This window comes from Umbelopsis ramanniana (assembly GCF_025399195.1).
Source record: "Umbelopsis ramanniana AG unplaced genomic scaffold K450scaffold_55, whole genome shotgun sequence".
NCBI classification, from domain to species: Eukaryota; Fungi; Mucoromycota; class Umbelopsidomycetes; order Umbelopsidales; family Umbelopsidaceae; genus Umbelopsis; species Umbelopsis ramanniana.
The window spans coordinates 42,654-64,631 of record NW_026252141.1 but is presented as its reverse complement, the minus strand read 5'-3'; the positions used below and the strand labels follow the sequence as shown (position 1 = coordinate 64,631).

Below are 21,978 nucleotides of genomic sequence, written 5' to 3'. Positions count from 1 at the left end.
TTGAATAATGCGACATCATCGCCCGCTCCTTTATTTTTTTGAAGTGTTTAAAGAAGTTCATGAATAGCTTTCTTTCATTTTAGAGCCTCATTTTTTATTTCATTGGCTAGGCGAAATCGCTCAGTTCAAAAATATTCACTTGCATTCTCAACTGGCTCCAACCTAACCCGGCGTGACGGTTTCTATACGCTACCTCTTTTCCTCTGATGCAACCAGCTGCATCCACTGAGCATGAAAGGGCTGGGGCGCTTGACCTGTCTAGACGAAGCGTCACTGTTTCCTCTGATCCGTTGGTGTATGCTCGATCCACCAGTCAATACCATGCCCAACTTTACAATGACCAGCAGCAGCGAGTGAGCAGCAATGACCATCCGTCAGTCAAACTTCCCAATCTACCGCAATTCAACCAGGTGGTATTGTCACTTGAACCTCCTAATCTATATAAGACGGCTCTAAAGTTGTCCAGTGAAATCGACTTGCAAAATTGGTGGTACGCAACCATTGACATATTATCACAATCATCCTTTCATGCTTCTCGCGTGTGCTTGAGTTTACCGCAAGACCCTAGCGACCCATACCATTCGCCCTGGGGAGTCAAAGCTGTTTACAGCAAAAGCAATAGTACCCAGTATCAGACTTCAGATGCAGAAAACGATCCATCGACAGAACATCAGCCCTCGGATGATTATTTTTCAAAGTCATCGCTGGGCATGCCTGATTTCACATCGGATGGATCCAGCGATAAGCCCAAAGTACCTACTTTGCCATTATGTTTTGAAAGTTTGCAACCTTTTGATCGAGACGATGAACCCCTTGTGGATAAGAATTCCGTCGATCGAATCATTCGCCGTGGCCATACCGTGGTTCTGTCCAGGGAATATCGACAAAGCCCTAGTAGTATGCATTCATCCAATCCTTCCGAACTTCTCCATGAACAGGATGGAAGCGGCATGTTCAAGAGAAGTCTCATGGAAAGACTCGATAGCTATCATCATCACCATCAAGTACACCATCAACAACATGCTCCTCCAGGCACGCAATTTTCACAACAACCACCACCACCACCTGATCGAAAAGACTTGCTGCGTCGACGGTCTTCCAACGCCATTTCGATGGCTCAAACCCCTCCTCCTCGAGGTACACCCTGTCTGAATTTATGTGATCATCCTCGAAATGAAAAGGATGAATGTCGGTTTGAAGAAGCCGAAGCGTTACCTCACAGTAGTAGTAGTGGTGATATTACGACGAACAACAGTGCCCCACCAGGTGAAGTCCGTGAATTATATTACGACGAATACGAACAACATCAACCTTCGCCATGGTCCCAATCGCCTGCCCCTTCACCTATCATGATGGATCCCAATGTCAACCCGTTCTTTCAATCCAACATCGGCATTGACGATGACGCCTTCAACCCAACGTCTCCAGAATCCTATAGTACAACCTCCATTCCCTATCCTGTTCCTATCGGCAATATCCATTCCATTGTCCATATTCCTATTTATCATCACACCGGCCGTAATACCGGCAAATTGCCCACGGGAGCACCGTTCGCCATTCTCTCTTTCCTTTCCACCGTCGTACCTTACCCGCAAATTTTAATATCCTGCATTGAATCCATCGTGCCTTTTATTGCCACCAGTCTTTCCACCTGTCTGGCTCATCAACATCTCCAACGACAACTGTTTTACTATCGACATCAAGATAGCGGCAATCACAACCCTTTCTCAACCTCCGATACGCAGTCGCCCTCCAAGCATGAGGAAATCTCCCCGGAAACCGCTTCCAGTAACCCTATATCACCAGCACAATCAAGGCAACATCCGTACAATGCCACCACAGATACGGACTCGGCCACGCCTACACCTACTGCGAAAGGTGTTTTTGAGGATCCCGGACGAGGTCCCTTCTCAGCTGGTGGTATCGCCATGCTTCAGCAAATGGAGACGAGTGTACCAGAAGACGATATGGCACAGGAAGAAGCGCCTGACTTTAATCTGAATTACGACAAGCACACCCAAGCCATTGTTCAACTGACCGAATCTTCTTCGTCCTCTAGCTTTCCACAGGGACAAGATACCGCAACCCATCCGACTTCCAACCGATTTACGTCGTCTACAGCTGTTTCTACACCCGATTCATCTGGATCGGCCTCCCCCCTATCATCGGCTATGCGACATGGCTGGGACGCTATCTCACCCACTACGGGGCTTCCCATTGTGTCATCTATACCGCCTTCCAGTGTGTACCGATGGCGAACCCTCAGCAGCGGTAGCAGTGCTTATGACTCGGAAGCCATTTTATCTCCCGGTACAAGTGAAGAGATTGCTAAGCGTCAAGGAGGAAGAAGAATCATCCTGCCCGCTCGTACCAATATTGTCCATCCCACCATGGACGATGACGCGCTGGCCAGTGACGAAGCGGACGAACCACCTGAAAAACCAAAACCCAAAGTCAAACGCCGGCATCCACCACCGTCCACCCAACCGACGTTATCGGGTTCAGAAGACACCGAAGGAGGGGAACGAAAGAAAGTGCACCAGTTCTTCGAAGCGAATGGTGATACTGACGTGGTTCCATCCGATCTCCCCATGGATGAAACCCGTATGATCACACCCAAATCCCGACTTTTGCGACTTATCATCGATGGTATCCCCATTCATGTCTTGTAAGTAAATCTTGCATGGTGGCGTTATTCTTTCGTGGTTGTTTGTTTTTTTGGTTTAACGCGTGAGACCTTTTTTCCCCATCGATATAGCACTTGCTCAACACGAACAGGAAGGACCACTTGGGTCAATAGTCGTGTCATGCAATACTCGGGCCAGCCCATGAAACACCACCTAGGGTCACATTGGCTAAGCCATATGCATGCTGACGACAGGCACGCCTGCAGACAACAATGGAAGGATGCGTTTGAGCGGGGTGTCGGCTTTGCTGGTCAATACCGACTCAAGCGCTTTGATGGAGAATACCGCTATTTTCTGTGGCGAACTGTGCCGTTGAGAGACGTGAAGGGCAACATTATTAATTGGTTTGGTGAGTTGGAATCATGTTGGTTCTCTTGAAGATAGGCCGTTACTCATTTATTTTATTTTTTGGCTCATGCTTTGTCATCAGGCACTTGGTAAGTCCTCTCCACTCAAATTTATTTCACCCTCAATCGCCTTTCTAAACGCTTCCCTGCTTTGCACAGCACCGATATTCATGATGAAAGAGTCGCCAAGGAGCTCAGCATACGTCAATTGGAGATCGAACATAATGAACGCAAATACAGACTGTTGGCCGAAACCATCCCACAACTCGTTTTTACCTTCTCTCCGGAATTCGGTATCACGTACGCCAATCAAAAGTGGGAGGATTACTCGGGTAAACCTTTGGATTGTGCAAAGGGGCTAGCATTTATGGCCCAGGTTCACTCGGAAGACCGCCATAAACTACGTCTACCGGAAGTGGGTGAAGACGAAAGTGTGAGTTGGCAGGAGGAGATTCGACTCCTGGGCAAGGACGGTGAATATCGATGGTTTTTGATCAAGTGCAACTCGGTTCATCAAGACGAGATTCCTGATGCCAGATGGTTTGGTACCTGGTAAGTGTTTTCCAAGCTGAGAACATGATGGCAGGGCACTTTTATTGACTGACCCCTTACTGTATAGTACGGATATCAATGATCAAAAGCAATTTGAACAAAAGTTGAAAGAAGCCCATGATGCCGCTCAAAAGTCGACTGAAAGCAAAACTCGCTTCTTGTCCAATATGTCCCATGGTAAAGTTCACCATCCCTTCATTAGAACCCTCTCCCTTTACTTATTCTCACCACCCAACCTAGAAATCCGCACACCTCTTATTGGCATCACGGGCATGGTCAACTTCATGCTTGACTCTGATTTAACGCCTGAACAACTCGATTATGCCCATACTATCCAGCAGTCGGCCGAATCTCTGCTCGTTGTTATCAATGATATTTTGGACTTGAGCAAGGTTGAAGCCGGCATGATGAAATTAGAGATGGAACCCTTCAGTCTTTTGGGTATGGTGGAGGATGCCAATGAACTCTTGTCGACGCTTGCTATCCAAAAGGGTTTAGAAATGAGTTTTTGGGTCGACCCAGATGTACCGGATGTCGTTATTGGCGATCGGATTCGATTGCGTCAAGTGCTACTGAATCTCATTGGCGTAAGTCTGTCCACCATCCTATGATGAGAGAAACCTTGACATGTTGTAACCTCCTTCTGTAGAATGCTATCAAGTTCACGACGTCTGGCGAGGTCTATACCAAATGTACCGTTCAAAAGCCTATTACCAGCGATTCGGAGATCATGCTGATGTTTGAAGTGGTTGATACGGGGTCTGGTTTTGATGCGGATGGCGAAGCGGTTATGTTCAAGCCATTTTCTCAAGTCGATGCTTCAGTATGTGTTACTTACCTATGATTGTCTGATGAAACCTCCCCCCGGTACTCATTATTTTCTTCTCTCTCTCACAGTCCACTAGAAAACATGGAGGAAGTGGCCTTGGCCTTGTCATCTCTCGTCAACTCATCGAACTGCATGGCGGTAGCGTTACTTGCACTAGCCGTAAAGGCGAAGGCTCAACGTTTTACTTTACTGTAAAATTCTCTATTCCCCACCCTGCCACTTTACCACGACCCCAAACTCCACAGGAAGAAACCATCAAAAGTCCTTTCTTCCGAGCTAGTGCCTACGGCGTGCACTCCCATGGTATGACGACACCTCTTCAGCAACAAGTGATCAGTTCGGCTTTGGAAACATCAGGGTTTGGGACATCGTCCCCATTGGAGCACTCGATCAAGCATACACAGCTTGGTGTGGTTACGAGTGCAGCTCGAGTACAAGAGGCCCTTCTCTACAAGACCGCGCCGTCCGGTGGGTTGTTACCTACGGGTGCTGGACAAGCCAATCCGGATGTCACTACCGATTTTGCAGGAGCGGTCAAGAAACGAGATTTGTCATGCAAGATTTCTCGAGAGCTTCAACTTCCAAAAGCCTTTCGAACATCCACTGACGATATAGAGGCTCCCTCTCAGCCAACGCTTTCTGTTCCTTCCCACATCCAATCTACACCTTCCGCACCTATTGCCGCACGAGCCCTCATTGTATCGGAATGGATCTATTCTCGAGACGTCGCCATCAAGCATATCGAGACGTTGCTCAAGGAACATTACAAAACCATTGATACACTCGATGTGTGTCATAGTCATGTCGAAGCTTTGCAAATTTTGACCAACCCTGATAAATTACCGTACTCTTGGATCGTCATTAATCTGTCGATGCAGCAGCAAATTCTACCTCTCATTCGGCATATCGCTACCTCGCCCGCGCACAAGGATGCCATCACCATCGTTCTGACTACCCATATGCAACGATCGACGATTTTTGAAGGCGCTTCGGATGAACAAGACCGCAACTTATTTGATAACTGCGAATTTGTGTTCAAACCCCTCAAGCGTAGCAAGATTCAACAGTTGTTTCCGTCGAGCGACGTATCTTCCTCTACTTCCGGTGAAGACCCTGCTGGCTCTAACGCCACGGTGGGTCGAAAACGGTCCTTGCGTAATCGACACCTGCCCCCTGCTCAGCAAATGGTTGCTGGTCAACATGAGGTGTTCCAACGTATGTTGGCCGAAGTTGGCAACCGGGGCCATCGTGTATTATTAGTAGAAGGTAAGCAGACACCCTAGGGATGGGTTGCGTCCATGATGTTTATTCACCCCCTTGCTTCCCTGTAGATAACCTGGTGAACCAAAAGGTCATGGTACGGTACCTTGTCCGGGTTGGACTTGAAGTCGATGTGGTTTCGGATGGAAGCCAATGTGTCGACGCTGTCCTATCTCGTCCTCATAACTATTATGCCTTGATTCTCTGCGACCTCTTCATGCCGGTCAAAGGTAAGAGCGACAAGCCCGCCCAATAGCCTAGACATGAGTTGCCTTGCTAAGGACGTTTTTTTTTTTTACAGATGGCTATGAAGCGACCAAGGAAATCCGTGAATGGGAAGCTAAAACCCTTCATACCAATGCCTATCCCATCCCTATTGTAGCTCTGTCAGCGAATGTCATGAGCGACGTTGCTGAAAAATGCAAACAAGTGGGCTTCTCTAATTATATCTCCAAACCCGTCAACTTCACCACGCTTAGCAACGTCGTACGCGGCTACATTCAGGATCATGAAAAGCACCAAACCACCACTGTATAAACCAATTCCCACTGTATACTCACTCACTTCCATAATAATTACATAGATTTGTCTTGACCCATCCTTTTTTTTTTTTACTATGCCATAAAAATTGTGATATCCAAGCCAATAAGAAAGAAAGCGTATAAGCAAAATTACCCAATCCGATTCTCCCGCCATTGGTTACATTTAAGATATAAAACGGCATTTGATTGGTTTTTAAGCTTAAGCGGAAGGAACATGATTGGCACAGGCAGAAATTTTTTCATTGTGAGCGGCGATCACATGCTTTGGGATTTTACAATGCAATCTATACGCAAGCGGTTTACGGGCAGGACAGGGCACTTGCGACTCTAGCCGTCAACAGCCCTTTGTTCGCGCAATCCCCACTCTAATCTTTCCAATGTCTGTGTCGCTCATGTCGGCTGCCATCCGCCCTGCTCTTCGCAAGCAGGTTTTTGCTGTAAGTCTTTTTTTCTGCGTCCATCGCCCACGAATCCATTCACTCAATTGCTTTTTACCCCAGCCTGTCGCCAGCATGGCTCGCTCATTCAACACCTCTGCACCCACCCACATGGCCAGCACTAACCCCAGTCCTCCCGACAACACTCCAGCAAAGAAGGAGCCCATGTACAAGACTTTTGAAATCTACCGTTGGGTACGCGACCGTGTACTTGTGTTTTCCTTGCCATTGGCTTGCTGCTAACCTATGTTGCTTTGCAGAACCCAGATACACCTGCCGAAAAGCCTACCCTCCAGGAATACAAGGTCGACTTGAACGCCTGCGGTCCAATGATTTTGGACGCTCTCATCAAGATTAAGAATGAAATGGACCCTACTTTGACTTTCCGTCGATCGTGCCGTGAAGGTATCTGTGGCTCTTGTGCCATGAACATTGAAGGTGGTAACACCTTGGCCTGCTTGGCTCGCATCGACCGTAACGTCAGCAAGCCGGTCAAGATCTACCCTCTTCCCAACAGTAAGTTAGCGCAAGCAAGGTTGTTGGGCCGGAACGTTTTATTGACCCATTTGGTTTCTAGTGCACATCGTCAAGGATCTCGTTCCTGACTTGACCAACTTCTATAAGCAGTACAAGAGCATTGAGCCTTACCTCAAGCAAAAGACTGGCCCACCAGAAGGGAAAGAGAACTTGCAGTCCATTGAGGACCGTAAGAAATTGGATGGATTGTACGAATGTATCTTGTGTGCTTGCTGCTCTACCTCCTGCCCATCGTACTGGTGGAACCAAGACGAGTACCTTGGCCCTGCTGTGCTCATGCAAGCTTACCGCTGGATGGCTGACTCGCGTGATCAATTCGGCAGAGAACGTCGTGATAAGCTTCAGGACAAGTACTCTATCTACCGTTGCCACACCATCATGAACTGCGCAAAGACTTGTCCCAAGGGTCTCAACCCTGGTAGAGCCATTGCCCAGATTAAGAAGGACATGGCCTTTGATTAGACTGGTTGGTGTACAGTACAAAATGAATTCCCAATAGCAAAAAATTTCCCTTCTGGCAAAATACACATCAATGCCGCCTTTCTTTGAAAAAACACATTAAAAAGAAGCCCGTAATCAAACATGTTGTGGAGGATGCCATGCTATAAGATGACATGTATTGGGTAGAGAGGGTCTATTACCGCTGTTTCTTTTTTAACTAGTCAGGATGTTTGAATGAAACGTGCGGGTGAAGTGGAATGAGAGAAGCGACAGCAAAAAGTAGGAATTAAGTGAAGGTAGAGAAAGTGAAGGTAGAGAAGCGAATAGTCTCCATGAAACGTCTAGCAGCTCGCATACAATCAACTTGGCTCAGTGTAGTTATCACTATGACATGTAACTCCTTCTCTTCCACCATAGTCCGAGGGAAAACTATAGTATCGCTGGCTAGCTTTTCAAGTAGAAGGCTGGACGAGTTAAAGAAATACTATAGTGCAGAGGAAGGTGCTCTCGATAGCATTCCTTTAGCTGTAGCGGGTGATCAGCCCATGACAGATGGGTTGGACTTCCACGTGATCAGCATCATCATCCTTTTACCTGCGGGTTTCATGGTGAGATGTCTCCGTCTTTTTCCATTCCATGTCAGAAAACATCCAAGCAATCTACGTTCGTAATTCAGAAAATCGAGAGAAACCCAAGCCGCATACCGTCTACCGTATAGAGATCCACGCCGCTGTACGGTCGTGGTCGATCTGGAAGCGATTCTCCGAGTTTGAAAAGTTCCATAGCCAACTGATCGCTCAGTTCCCTAAGCATCCTCCACCCAATAGCTTGCCGCCCAAGCACTGGTTCACGAGTACGTACGGCAACCCGGATAAAATCGAGGAAAGACGAAGGGGGCTGGATGCTTATCTCCGGGGCATCATGTCCAGTCGAGACGACCGTTGGCGGCAAACCGATGTGTGGCGGGAGTTTCTTTCCATCCCCACCGGCCGCCCACTGGACGCGTCGTCCATGTACACTTCGGAAAGCTGGTTAGATGAGTTCCGTGAAATGCAGACCAGTGCTCGTGAGGTGCGATCGTTGATCAATAAGCGAGAAACCCATATTGCTCGAAACGAAATCTCAGCGTCCCATAACTGCACCATGCAAGCGAAGAAACTCCTGACCGTGCTGTCGTCTCGCCTGTCTGATTTGGATTCCGGTCTGACCGGTCTGGCCCATGGTTCTTCAGGCGAAAGTTTGATGACCGAAGGTGAATTGCGTCGACGTCAAGATCTGTTGAGCGGTCTCAAGGATGAACGAGATACCCTGGCTCGTTTGGCCAGTGCCGCTCGAAGCGACGTCATGATGCCATCCGATGCTAAGCCCGCCAAGGCCGGAGATCGTCGTGCCTTACTCAAATCCACCGCCGACCCGCAAGCTCGTGATCCAGGCAACACCAACGGCCAGCCCGCCATTGTCAGCAATCGAGTGTTTGGCAATGCTCGACGACAGCAAGGCCGAGAGACAGAACAAACCCGCGGTGTCGACAATGAAGGGTTATTGAAGTTGCAACAGCAGATGATGGATGACCAAGACTCTCAGGTCGAACAGTTCAGTTCCATTCTCAACCGTCAACGTCAAGTTGGATATGCCATTGGACAGGAACTCGAGAACCAGAACCAATTGCTGGAGGAACTGGACAGTGATCTTGACCGCACCCAAGTCAAACTCAAGTTTGCCAATAAGAAGCTGAACAAGATCAAGTGAAGCCGTCAAACGTAGAAAAAGTAGTCATCCCTCCAACATCTATGTATACCCTCCATGTCTATCTATTTAATACATCACATCAGTGTACATACAGTCTCTTTTTTTTTTTTCGTTAGGCGTTTATTGCAGGGTTGCGCGAAAGGGAATTTTGGTTATCTCCAGAAAAGCTCTTGTTATGTACAATGGGATAAAAGAGAGAGGGATCTTCAAAACGGCATGCAAAAGAAAGGGGGAAAAGGCATAGAAAGAAAGAAAGAAAGAAAGCATTGGTTCCAAGTTGATCATTTTTTTTTTCTTTGGTTGAGTCTGTTGCTTTTGACCGGCGAGATTTGAATAAAATCGAAGGGTCCTATTGAGCAACACCACCTTGGTATCACTAGGCATCGTCTTGGGTCGAGAACATGTAAGGGTAGGGGGTAGGCGGCATACCGAGACCGACAAATGGAATGGGCACAAGCTGCAGACCATGCGGGGTCTGGATATATCCCATCATCATTTGCTGCGACTGTTGTGGCATTTCATTATTATACATCATGGGTTGGTAGGAAGGCGGTGGAGGAGCCTGTGGTGGTGGTGGTTGCTGTTGATACAATTGTTGCTGTTCAGCCCAATGGAATCCTTGCAATAACATTTCCCCCACGGCTGTTTCCAACTCTGTGCCATCCCTTGACACCTTGACTTCTCGATTATTATTCCAACTGTTCCGAAGATGGCGAGTTTGGCTGAATGGAAGTCGTTGCCTGAGAAGATACCGTGGTTAGTCATCACAATAAACGTACGTACATTGTTCGTCACAGCCCTTGACTTACACTTTGATCCACTGCACTTTGAACGCATTGCCCCATCGCTTTTCATTGCCAGCATCCTCTTCCACTGGCTCCGGTGGGGGATTAACATGGTCTGGAGCGCCACCTTCCTCTTCATCCTCTTCTATTGCTACCGGCGTCCATTGAACTTGGGTAGAAGGCGATGAAGGAGGGTTGGACACAATGGGCTGAAGCATACGAGCGTATCCATAAAACTCCCCACTCTTGTTGGCGCTAAAGATCAGATACACAGCCGATGAGGTTTTGAAAGCACGGTTCAAACTAGCTTCATTATGGGGTTGGGTGGCCCATACACCTCGTTCCACACTGATATCCAGATCATCGGCGGTTAAACTCTTGAGAATAAAGTATCGTACGCTGGGATTACTGGCGTTGGAATCAATGGACGGATGCCGTTCTTGAGGAGAAGGTGGTGGTTGAGCCGAGCGAGGGCTGGAATCCCGTGACGAACGACTCAATTGTGAGGTCCGGCGAGGTCGATAATCGGCTGGCGTGCCAGGGCTGGGGACTTGTTGAGGTATGCTGGTAGGTGGCATGGTCGATAGGGTATGGAATCGCGGATCGCCTGGATATTGATTAAACCGCATGGAGCCCGTGACGCCGCCTTGTGGCAAATACATCATGGGTGGAGGCAACATGGGCATAGCATCGGACGAAGACGTCTGCGAAGTGTGAAGATGTCTTGGCGAAGCCACCATCCCTCGAGCCGTGAGGTGGTTTTGCTGAACAAAAGGGTTCATCAGTCGATGCCCAAAGCTTACCGAGCTTGTAACAGGGCCACTCACCTTGCGTGGACGACACACAAGTTTGATACCATGGAACTCTGTTGAAAAGACAAAATTTTCCCGGCCGGGATATTGAGAGACATTAGAAATTTTTGGATCCTACCCGCCAGTGATTTCATGCAAAGTCGACTTGCCTGCTTCATGATGTTTTTTGACAGCTCTTAATACCGCTTCATACGATTTGTAGTTGACAAAGGCGCAGTGAGTTTTCGAAATATGAAATACCGTCTATAAATAAAAAGGGGGGGGAAAAGGGGTTGAGTTGTGTGTGGATAGCAGCGATGGCGTATTGTTATGTTTCTATCTTTCTTTTCTCTTCGCTTCGCTTCGCTTTGCTTGGCTTACCAAAAAGTCCTCATCGTAGAAGAAATCACGAAGCTCTTCAGGTGTGGTATCGGTTGGGAGGTTGCCTACCCACATAGCATTTTCCAAATTCTTCGGTTTTTGTTGAATACCCGAGGCAAGTGGAGGATTAGGCTTTGGAGAGTCGGACGGTGGTGCTGCGGTGGGTTCCACCACTGGAGGAGGCGTTGAGTTTACGGTGGGTGGAGAATCCGACATGGTGGGCAACAAAAAGTGTTTTTGGTTTGTACTATATTACAGCGAGGTTGTCAGAGTCGATTTCTCAAATTCGTACGTATTAAGGTGGTGGGAGTTAAAGTACAGAAACAAAAAGAAGTATAAACAACAGCAGAGAGGAAAAAGAAAAGAAAGAGAGAAACGGCCCAGCCCAGAATGTCTTCTTTGTGAGCAGCCAGCCAGCCTGTTGCTTTAGCTGAGAGGGAGACTACCGGTTTGCGACACACTTCCGTCATCGCTTAATCACAGGAAATTCGGACCATGACAGTATCATTATTCTTTCCCTTTTTTTGACCTTCTCACCTTGTCACAGCTTGCATATTTTTTCCTATTCGAACAGCTTGCAAACCTATTGCTTGCTCCAAGAGATCGCCCAATCCATCTTAAATAAGGTCTTTTGGCTGCATTGGGGTGCACGGTCTGCCAATGCTTGAATCATATTTTATAGCGTAGTATGACGTGGAATAAAAAAACACAAGTTAGTTAGGCTGTGTAGTCTAGAGAATAGTCAACATGTCATCGTTTGCTGTACCATTAAGAATATTCGACACTGCTCTCCTTCATGCTCCAGTGGTGATACCTAGTAAAAACTTTATTGATTCCGATCTTGGAGTCGCACTTCTTCCTTGTACCAGTTTTTGCTTTATTTGTTACTTTTGAACAATGACCGTTTCGGATGCGTCTATTCCCGTTTGGTTGGACTGCGATCCAGGTAAATCTATCGTAGAGGCCGCCAGCCAGCTCCATTGTGCGCCACTGACAAACCAAACCCTTTGTGATATCTAGGTCACGATGATGCCATGGCCATTATCCTCGCAGGTGATTGAACCCTTTGATAGCCAGCCCGTTGTGTACCCCCTCAAAACTCAAATTCATCCTCTCCTCTCATTCAGCTTACCATCCCACCATTCAGCTACTAGGCATCTCTACGGTAAGCCTAGTCCTGGGAAATTCTGCCATTAGGCGTAGAATTCTAACCCCGCTCGGCATTGAGTATAGACGCATGGCAATCAAACGCTGGACAAGACCACGCTTAATTGTGCACGTGTAGTTAAAGCTGCTGGCATCAAGACAAAAATAATACCTGGTCAGGCATTGGTGAGAGTCATTATGGGGCTGTTCATAGTGAGCTTCGTTTCGCTTCTAACATGACAAACAGCCGCTGGTCAAACCTTCCATGGTGGCTCCAGAAATCCACGGTGTATCAGGTCTAGATGGAACAGACCTGCTCCCTGAACCCGATGAAGACTGTATAGTGAAGAACGAAAAGGCCGTGTTGCATATGGCTCAAGTCCTGCGCGACCACCCTAGCAAAGTGACCATCGTCGCCGTTGGCCCTTATACCAATGTTGCTCTCTTACTCACCTTATTCCCTGAACTCAAGTCCAAGATCGAGAAAATTTCACTGATGGGGGGCGGAATTTACAGTGGCAATCGCACGCCAGTCGCTGAGTTCAATGTGCTGGTAATGTAGAGCGTTTTGTCCTATTGGCCGATTCAATGAATGCTCACCTTGTCGTCCAGGTCGATCCAGAGGCATGCCATATTATTTTCGAAAGCGGCTTACCTGTGTATATGGTGCCTTTGGATGTCACACATAAAGCGGCTGTCACTGATAAAGTGCTGGAAGCCATTGAAAAGAGATGTATGCCCGACTCCAAGTTTGCAAAATTGATAGTGGATCTTTTGTTGTTCTTCAAGCACACCTACGAGAGAGTCTTTCATCTTTACAATGGTCCGCCCCTTCATGACCCGTGTGCCGTTGCCATCCTCGTTGCTCCCGAGATATTCACTATTCGTCACCTTCGTGTGGATGTGGTCACTGACCATGGCCTGGCTCTTGGCCAAACGGTAAGTACTTGCGCAGGGCGTGTCACAGGCAGCCAAAAGAAAACTCACTCCAACTCTGCCGTATTCTAGATCTGTGATGTGTATCAAAAATCCATTTTGCCTGCAAACGTTCATATGGCCGTGGACATTGATCCCACTGCTTTCTTTGAAATTATGCTCGATGCTTGGGTGGCTGCTGATCAACACTCGCCACTCAACAGGCAATGATAGCCGTCATAGCGAAACAGACGTAGTGGCCACATGTCAAGGCAAGCGCTCTTCTCGGATGGTTCCAATTAATAAAAAGTGTATGGATACACTACAGTATCTATCGTTGTATTTCAAAATGAGTCAAGTCACGGAATGGACGGTTGGGTAATAAGCGTTTATACAGGTTTAGAGGAAAACAGGACGCAGATTGTCAAAAGTTATAGAAAAAAGTGATATCAGGCTTAGTACAGAATATCATTGCTTGTTCTTTTTTTTTGGTATTTTCAAAGAGTCAAAACTGATACAGGTGTGGGGGAATATTTTTTGATTGTTTCAAATGAAGGCATGCAGACGTGTAAAATGAATAGGCGGGAGGGCGGGGATCATTTACCCAGTGAAGATCTTGAACACAAGGTACAAGCATGTTCCAACGAAGCGGAATGCAGCTAAACCAGCGACAGACCACAGAATGAAACCAAGGTATCCGGTACTACGCTCTTCAAAGTCACCAAACCAATGCAACAATTGCGCGTTGGTGATGACAGCTACCAAAGCCAAGTTGGACACAATCCAAGAGATGACAAGCTTGGTACGGAAAGCCTTGTAATAATCTTCTTGCTTTGTTTTGGCATCACGGTGCTGTACAACCGGTGCTGCCTTCTTGGTCAGATCAAGACATGCTTCTTCATACAGGGCGTTCAAATCCTTTTGCTCGGTGGGAACCGCTACTTCAACCGTATGCTCGCCAGACGCATCCTTCTTAGACTTGACCACACCGAGATCCGTGGCAATGGTGTTGTCACCCTTGGTACCCCAACTGACATCGTGGGTATTACAGAAAGCATAAACGTTCAAGATGTTGATGAAACTGGGGGCCATGAAGGTGTACTGGATGAAACTGGTGAACATGTGCCAGGGATCAAAGAACATGAAACTGGCAAGGAAGTAGAGGACATAGGTAGAGCAAACAGCCACAATGACATTTCGGAACGATGATTGTTCAATCAAAGCAAAGAACATGTTTTGTGATCCTGCAGAGTTTGCAATGGCTGCCTGGACGCCTACCACAGTGATCCAAATGGTAGCAAACAACTAATAAAGTGGATGAGTACAGAGATGGGAGGGTCAAAGATATAAGGAACAGAGTGCTTACCATGTATGCCATAAGGAAGGCAAAGAAGCATATACTGATGATATAGGCCCATTTGGAACCTTGGGGTCGATTACCCATAGCGAGAATAAACTAGATAGGTTGCAGGATGAGTATATGTGCGGGCCAACAACCAAAAAAAAGGGGGGGTAGTGCTCACCTGAATAACAATAAGAACAACGTATATATAATTGAGAACCGAGTGAATGACAAAAGCGACGTTGGCAGGGAATGGTTTGGGGGTCAGGGTATCAGAGTCGAGGGCATTTGTAAGAATGAAGAAGGTCAAGTAAAAGTTTCCCTAAAAATAGAAAGAAAGTGGTGAGTTTGATGGATCATAACCATATGACAAAGCGTGCTTTTGCCCCGCCCTATTTTCCTCATAACTTACAATGGCAAACCATGAAAAGATCAAATTAAACGTTTGGTAAAGATCCAAGATCATCAAAGCCATCTTGCGGAGGAAGGAGTGGTCGGAACCCCAAATTTTTCGCCAATGGACCAAAGCATAGATACCAGCGAAGAAAGAACCGTTAAGCCATCGACGACGTTGAGAAATGAATTCAGGAACACTGTCAGGCACATCGGTTTCACCATAAGCGCTGGAAACGTAATGAAGAATCCAGTGAGCATCCTTCTTGGCCACCAACTCGTAACACAAGATACGATCTTCAGCCAAGTACATATTGGCAGTGAAGATATCCGCATCACCACCGTGTTGGGTTTCACCCAAGAAGTACTTTTCAAGTGGACCATGGCCATTGACATCGTTTTGAAGAGCCTTGTATCGGTAAGCAGAGAAAGCACCGGGCAAGACAGAGATATAACCAAACACCGACTCCAAGGGTTTGTCGAGAATATTAGACATTTTGTATTCAAAGTTTTGAGTGGCGACCAGAGGGTTCAAAAGATTCACACCGACTTTACCCGCCATGGCACGAATTTCACCACAAGCACCGGCCACATTGGAGTTAATGTCGAAGGCTTTCCACAAGTGGTAAATGGAGGTACCACCTGGTCGAGTACCAACATCAAGCAAGACGCATACGTTGGGGTTAATGACAGGACCGAAAGCCTGGAAGAACCATCTGTGCGAGTTGATTTTCTTGGCGTTCTTTTCTTTCAGACAGAACAAGATTTGACATGGTACAACGTCCTTATCGGCACCGCGGAATTTCATATCCGGGTCGACTGAGATTTGAGTTGTGAACTGAAAAAGCCAAAAAGTCAGGGTAGGGACTCTAGGCAACCCATCAGGCAAAGTGAGATACTTACTTCGTACAAATGGGCTGTAACAGGCTTGTTGTTGACCACGTTCTTGGCAACACCATCTTGATAAACTCCCATAGCAGCCAGGACGGAGAGCGTGCGGGGATGAATCTTTGAACGACCGTCCGATACAATGCATACAGTGACCTTTTCCCATCCTTGAACACCCCAAGTACGCGATCGATCACGAGTACACAAATGAGAGATGTTCTTCATGACACCATTCATTGTACGAGCAAACAACACTTCATCTTCCTGTTGAGAAGAAGACAAAGGTTAGCGTATACATTGTTCACTTGGACAGGAAACATTATTTTTTACTTACGTTGTACATGGTCTGCATTTGAAAAAATTGATATTGGGTAGGTGCATAGTTTGAATTTGATTTGATGTGAATGAGTAACCAACAGCCTTTTCAACACGGTTCCCTGTGTCTGTTCCTTACCATGACAATGAAGAGTTCGGTCTGTCTGCCCCCGAGAGCTTGACGTAGGGTATAACCTTGTGATACAAATTCAGATGGATCACAAGTAGCAGCGGTATAACGCATGTGGGTAAATTCATGTGCATCACGTTTAGGAACAGCGTCAAGGTATTTGTTAGGCACCGGACAATCCAACACCAAATTACCCCCCGTCAGCTGAACTCTTCGCGCTGGAAAAAGTAAAAAAAGAAGGTCAGGATGAACGGCCAAAAATAACAGGAACAAGCTCGTATGAACGTGAGCGTTTCAACGTACTTGTCTTGTATCGTCTGGGTTGTCGGCGTGGGGCTTCGCCAAAATACGGCCCAGGGGAAGCAGGTGGGGCAAATTTGATACCGCTGTTATTGTCAGGGTAGCCACTGGGTGAAGGGGATGGAGCTGGACTGTTGAGCAAAGGTTCGTTCATGGATTCTGAATAACCTGCGTTATGATCATCAAACGGGTCTGCGTGTTGGTAGCCAGGATGACCGCCCCTGTTGACGGGTTGTGACAAGAATGTGGTATCTTGCATAGGATACTGGTCGTATTCCCCTTGGGAAGTACCATGAGGAGCAGGATACATTTTGTAGACGAATCTGAAAGGATAGAAGGTTAGAACGTGGGTTAAAGAGGTGGGTTGGAGCAGGAAGACGTACCTGCAAAAAGAGTGAGGCGCAAGGAGAAGAAAATAAAAAAGCCCAACGAGATTTTTTTATAGAGAAGTGCGGTTGGCTGTGGTACAAAAGCCACAGTATAAATGGGTGAGGCTGTGTTCCGATACCGTTCCTTTTCCTTGCCTTGCCAAGCCAGTCAGCTAGCTAGCTTTGATCTCTCACTGCGCTTATAGCCATCGACTTCTTCATGGCTCGACCCTTCTTCGAATGCGTAAGTACATTCAAAAGCAAGGAGACGTCTGTCATTTCACTGACTCGACAGCATGAATTTATTTATCGACGTTAGCTGAGCCTGACCCACATTTTCTAAAATGGAAGGTCCTTTCCGCTGAACCTCTGTTGTGGATGCCTGATCCAGTCCTGTGCACCTCTTGGACGTAGCTTGTGTGGCTGGAGACACACTGTGGATGATCAGAGACAGTGTTTCATCTTGGTATTTCTTTGATATGATTGGAAAACTCGAGCTGTTGTCCCTGTATGGTATAACGCTATGGAACAAAGTTTGAATGCCGCAAGATGGTTCGTCCCCGTATTTTTGAACAAATCACAGCTTTACGCCAATCAAGTGTTCACGATAACCTGGCTATTTTCATCCCTACCATTACGAACAGGATAAAAGGTATATTTTTCAAAGCAGTAGCAGGCGGTTGAGATATGGTTTATGGCACCAGGGGATGGGTGGCCAAACCGTGCTTTCCTTACAATGCTTTCCTTTTGATTGCAAAAGGATTTTTTGTACTTGGTAGTGAATTAAACAGACTAGGTTTCATAATATGAATACCAAATAAACAAAAAGGGGCCATGTTTCTTGAGGTTAAAAATATACTCAATTTTTTAAAAACCATCCTTGGGTTAGGAATAAAGTAAACGCGTACATCTTTCATCTTGACCTGCGGAAGAGCCATTTGCTTTATAACATGGAAGAAAAATCTGTACAAAGGAATGCGAGCCAAAGTAGTTGAAGCGCATGAATTTTCTCTGGTTGGCCGTTGCAGAAGGACTGGCCTTCCTTTTCAGGCAGCATCTGTCAAAAAAAATAAAAAATCTAAAAAAAAAAAAAAATTAGGGAAGCTTAATCGGCAATTCACAATGCACAACCAGGATCTCGGTCAAGTCTTGACAAGCGCAGATTTCATTCACGAGGTAGCAGCAATTTCCCGCATGCAAAGTCCAATTCTCACGCAGAGAGGCTGATACCTTCCCTCCCTTTAACAGAATTCACAGCATGTCTTCATTCCTTCGTCAGGCATCGAGTCAGCCGCCAAAGTGGTACGTGCGTGCGTTGACAGATCACCTTGAATCTCTTTCTTCCACTCTAAACAACCCTTCTACTACTAGGTTTTTGAAAATATGAAGACACGCGAGTACAGTACGAAAACATGGAAGATGCACCCACTTAACCCTAAAGTTGCCAACGAAAGCGCCATTAACTGGTAGGGAAAATGGGGATTTTATCAAGTATGTCTCGACGAGCCTTCTGCTGACTTCCTTCTAAATTTTGCACGGTGGATAGGATTTTCCTGGTTGATCTGCTGAATTTCTCGTTCTGGAGTGAGCGTGACCCTGACGACAAGTCCGTGCCAAATCCCGCTCGATATGCCGTAGAGTACCAAGGCGTCAAGTACACTGGCTACTGGGCATTATGCGCTTGCATCAATCGAGGTAAATCTTTGATACTGCATCTATTGGCTATTTTCTTTCATACAGAACCCACCTCTGACCGCATTGGTGTTTAGCGTGTCAGGAAGGATACCCCATTCTTAAGCCACAATGGTGGGCAAAGGACGCTTCAGACGATGTGCTGTTGCATGTGTTTCGATCGGATACGGAAGAGCAAATGCCTATGGTCAAGGAGAGGATTAGGGTTATGAGAGAAGATGGTGGTGCCTTGTTGAAGGTGAGCGTCATTCAAGGGATGATATACTTCATGCGTTGGCTAATGATTCCGGATGAAACCAGTACTATGATGGCACTTTTATCAATTGCATCAAGGAAGCCAATGGCTCGGCCATGAAATTATTACAAATTATTACCCGACATTTTAAATCTTTCAACGACGAACACACCTTCCATCTTCGAAAAGGTAATGTTTCCAAACCTGCTCTCGATTTCTCGTTGACCTACAGGCCATTCTAACCATGGACTTTAGTGCAAATATTTAAGCGAGCGCAGATTCTCATAGCGGACATTTGGTAGGTTGTGTCTTAAGCCAAACTGCATTCACGACTGTGACTCAGCCATACATACATGAATTTACAGGGCTTGCTTCGACGGTCAAGGGCTGGGGTATTTCGAGGATATCGATCAAATAACCATGTTTGCAGATTACAGGTAAACGAAATACACACTATTGTAAAGGGTATGCGATCATTTCATTTACCCCTACTGCTGTTTGGCGGAATCTGCAGAGTGCCACAGGTGGGTTGGAGAATATCACGCCACATTTATTTTACGTTGTGCTGACTGACCCTGTACATAGGCATTGTATCATCTAGGCTGCCTGGAGTATTCCAAAGACCTCATTCAAAAACTCAGAGACCATCAAAACTTTCCTTCCGGTTGCAGTGAAGAGGTGGAAATCCGGGGAAACTCCATCTGGGCTGTGGAATTGCTCCGACAACGTATCCAGCATATGATAGACGAGCAAAATTCCGATATGAAAGTGAATGCTATTTTACTAGATTTTTACATTTGGGATTATGCCAAAGAGATCCAAGGCACTGTAGACATCCCCACTCATAGAACTCGCAGCGTTTATTATTAAAAGAAATGGCGTAGCGTCGGGCATTCATGGTCCCCGAGTGTTGACTCACGCAGGCAAAAGCAGTCCAACATTTGAGCTCACTGAGAAAATGTAAAACCTCGCTGTTTGCCATTCCCTTGTCATTCTCCCACCATGAAAAGCATGTGGTCAGCGTGCCTTACCCGGCATAAACCAGGCATGTTACGAATGGTGCATAGCAGAGTCAACTACTCGGTCATGCCCATTACATGCTCGCAGTTGAAAGAGCAGCTCGACCAGCAAATTGAGCACGACGCATTTTGCAAGTCCGTCACAGTGATAGAAGTTCGAAATAGACAAGAAATCGAAGACTCGGGCAAAATCAAGTATTCTGTTAATATCCCTTTACCGCACTTGATCGAAGATCCTCATCGTTTGTTGGCTGATTTTCCCAAAGACAGAAAGGTACAACTAGGTTAGAACAATGCGTCTTCGCTGGGGTTTCGTTACTAACATGGGCGGACCAGCTTGTGTTTCAATGTGCTTCAGGTCGCCGAAGTCATATGGCAGCCACCAAAGCGCTTGAGGCAGGCTTTACCAACGTCTATAATTTAGAAGGAGGCTTGACCGCTTGGAAAGCAGAGTATCCCCTTCAACCATTTAAAAAAAACCATTCCCCTACCGTCCACACTATCCTCGACAATGCCACCGATACAGCTCAGTACATTGTGACGGATGAAGGTAAGAAGCATACACTGAGTACTCACATCATCCTGTTTTAATCCCTTTGGTGAACATTCGTAGACACTCGCGAAACCATTTTGATTGACCCTGTCCTTGACTATGATCCATTTTCCGGCACGGTCAAGGCAGACACGGCCAAACAATTAATTGAATTTGTTCAAAAATACCATTTAAATGTCACGAAAATTATTGACACCCATGTGCATGCTGTAAAGTGACTTTTACCCATTTTTGCACCCGTCGTGTTTCCCTTCGCCTAACCCATTTGGTTTAGGATCATCTTTCAGCAGGAAAGTATCTTCACCAGCATTTGACCAACAAGGTAAGCTTGTCTGCAGCTGGGGTTGTTCCTCTACGCTATTGACCAGAGCCTTTTGCCTTGGCACAGCCACCCTTGCTGATTGGTCATAACGTCACCAAGGTGCAGTCAGTATTTCGTGACAAGTATAATTTTGAACCAAGAGATCTACCTACCACTGGAGAGCAATTTTCTCAACTGATAGGCGATGCAACAGAATGGACCCTAGGAAATGATATCCGTTGTAAGGCCATTGCTACGCCAGGTCATACACCAGCATGCATGAGCTGGTTAATAGGCGACGCGCTCTTTGCGGGTGATACTTTGTTCATGGTGAGTTATGCGGACCGATAAAAGCACTCTTGGCATTAAGAATTTCTGGAAAATTTAGCAGCCCTCATTAAACTCCACTTTTTTTGTTAGCCCGATATTGGTACGGCACGATGCGATTTCCCTGGTGGAAGCGCCGAGCAGATGTATCAGAGTATTCACAAGATATACGATACGTTGTTGGACGATACAAGAGTGTTTGTTGGTCATGATTATCCCAGTGAACGACCGGTAAGACGAGGCAGTGGGGGGGGGCTCAGGAAGTCTATTTTTGGGAGTCGTGACTGATGATTTTGGCAGTATTCGTTCGTGACGTTCTTGGAGGCACATAAGCGCAACAACAAGATGATAAATGAAAGGGTGAGTCTTGAAGATTACATCAAGGCAAGAAAACTTCGAGACGATCAGCTTAAGGCCCCGAGGTACCTGCACCCTTCTTTACAGGTAAGAGAGCCCATGCTCGTAACACGCGCTCCGACTTCTCCGCCGCTTCGACTAATTCATTCTTGTAGACCAATCTTCGGGGAGGAGATCTTCCTGCTGCTGAAAGAAGGAAGGGCGAATGTGATAAAGAAGCAGGACAATTCTTTAAGATTCCTGTTCGATTTATTGAATAATTTAGAAGTTACCTGGTAACAGAATTGCCTATAAAAAAAATTAAAAGAAAAAGTTTAAAAAGGCGCTACACATTGCGGTTCCTGAAAATGTGGCTCAGG

General features: G+C 46.5%; 8 protein-coding genes across 8 annotated transcripts; 6 read left to right on the top strand and 2 right to left on the bottom strand.

Moving 5' to 3' along the window:
* Positions 1–53: 53 nt before the first annotated feature.
* Positions 54–6,365, top strand: K450DRAFT_253934 (uncharacterized protein). The gene is made up of 10 exons (XM_051591118.1): positions 54–2,668; positions 2,759–3,036; positions 3,118–3,124; positions 3,194–3,586; positions 3,654–3,763; positions 3,827–4,173; positions 4,236–4,409; positions 4,484–5,681; positions 5,747–5,905; positions 5,977–6,365. The coding sequence occupies exons 1-10, from the start codon at positions 207–209 to the stop codon at positions 6,210–6,212; spliced, it is 5,364 nt and encodes a 1,787-aa protein (XP_051442011.1). The 5' UTR covers positions 54–206; the 3' UTR covers positions 6,213–6,365.
* Positions 6,366–6,523: 158 nt separating this feature from the next.
* On the top strand, positions 6,524–7,809 carry K450DRAFT_253932 (uncharacterized protein). The gene is made up of 4 exons (XM_051591117.1): positions 6,524–6,654; positions 6,718–6,849; positions 6,915–7,170; positions 7,232–7,809. Exons 1-4 carry the CDS (start codon positions 6,595–6,597, stop codon positions 7,651–7,653), a joined length of 870 nt encoding a protein of 289 aa, XP_051442010.1. The 5' UTR covers positions 6,524–6,594; the 3' UTR covers positions 7,654–7,809.
* A 151-nt stretch (positions 7,810–7,960) lies between these two features.
* On the top strand, positions 7,961–9,569 carry K450DRAFT_253930 (uncharacterized protein). The gene has a single exon (XM_051591116.1). The coding sequence runs from the start codon at positions 8,269–8,271 to the stop codon at positions 9,379–9,381; it is 1,113 nt and encodes a 370-aa protein (XP_051442009.1). The 5' UTR covers positions 7,961–8,268; the 3' UTR covers positions 9,382–9,569.
* K450DRAFT_253927 (uncharacterized protein) lies at positions 9,522–11,778 on the bottom strand. The gene is made up of 6 exons (XM_051591115.1): positions 11,339–11,778; positions 11,128–11,221; positions 10,994–11,031; positions 10,191–10,930; positions 9,904–10,121; positions 9,522–9,790 (listed from the first exon to the last, which is right to left on the bottom strand). The coding sequence occupies exons 1-6, from the start codon at positions 11,552–11,554 to the stop codon at positions 9,663–9,665; spliced, it is 1,434 nt and encodes a 477-aa protein (XP_051442008.1). The 5' UTR covers positions 11,555–11,778; the 3' UTR covers positions 9,522–9,662.
* Positions 11,779–12,002: 224 nt separating this feature from the next.
* On the top strand, positions 12,003–13,731 carry K450DRAFT_253920 (uncharacterized protein). Its single transcript, XM_051591114.1, has 7 exons — positions 12,003–12,284; positions 12,359–12,391; positions 12,466–12,503; positions 12,572–12,670; positions 12,732–13,037; positions 13,097–13,423; positions 13,493–13,731. The coding sequence occupies exons 1-7, from the start codon at positions 12,236–12,238 to the stop codon at positions 13,628–13,630; spliced, it is 990 nt and encodes a 329-aa protein (XP_051442007.1). The 5' UTR covers positions 12,003–12,235; the 3' UTR covers positions 13,631–13,731.
* Position 13,732: 1 nt separating this feature from the next.
* On the bottom strand, positions 13,733–17,197 carry K450DRAFT_253911 (uncharacterized protein). Its single transcript, XM_051591113.1, has 9 exons — positions 17,151–17,197; positions 16,771–17,090; positions 16,477–16,685; positions 16,357–16,368; positions 16,038–16,286; positions 15,154–15,972; positions 14,923–15,063; positions 14,766–14,855; positions 13,733–14,704 (listed from the first exon to the last, which is right to left on the bottom strand). The coding sequence occupies exons 2-9, from the start codon at positions 17,075–17,077 to the stop codon at positions 14,000–14,002; spliced, it is 2,532 nt and encodes an 843-aa protein (XP_051442006.1). The 5' UTR covers positions 17,078–17,090; positions 17,151–17,197; the 3' UTR covers positions 13,733–13,999.
* Positions 17,198–18,257: 1,060 nt separating this feature from the next.
* On the top strand, positions 18,258–19,932 carry K450DRAFT_274173 (uncharacterized protein; the record flags this gene model as incomplete). Its single annotated transcript, XM_051593106.1, has 10 exons — positions 18,258–18,311; positions 18,384–18,437; positions 18,507–18,601; positions 18,682–18,830; positions 18,905–19,065; positions 19,128–19,251; positions 19,318–19,360; positions 19,428–19,499; positions 19,577–19,586; positions 19,648–19,932. The coding sequence occupies 10 exons, from the start codon at positions 18,258–18,260 to the stop codon at positions 19,930–19,932; spliced, it is 1,047 nt and encodes a 348-aa protein (XP_051442005.1).
* K450DRAFT_253893 (uncharacterized protein) lies at positions 19,784–21,957 on the top strand. The gene is made up of 8 exons (XM_051591112.1): positions 19,784–20,355; positions 20,418–20,631; positions 20,695–20,843; positions 20,909–20,956; positions 21,023–21,265; positions 21,356–21,493; positions 21,563–21,706; positions 21,775–21,957. Exons 1-8 carry the CDS (start codon positions 20,065–20,067, stop codon positions 21,877–21,879), a joined length of 1,332 nt encoding a protein of 443 aa, XP_051442004.1. The 5' UTR covers positions 19,784–20,064; the 3' UTR covers positions 21,880–21,957.
* Positions 21,958–21,978: the final 21 nt, after the last annotated feature.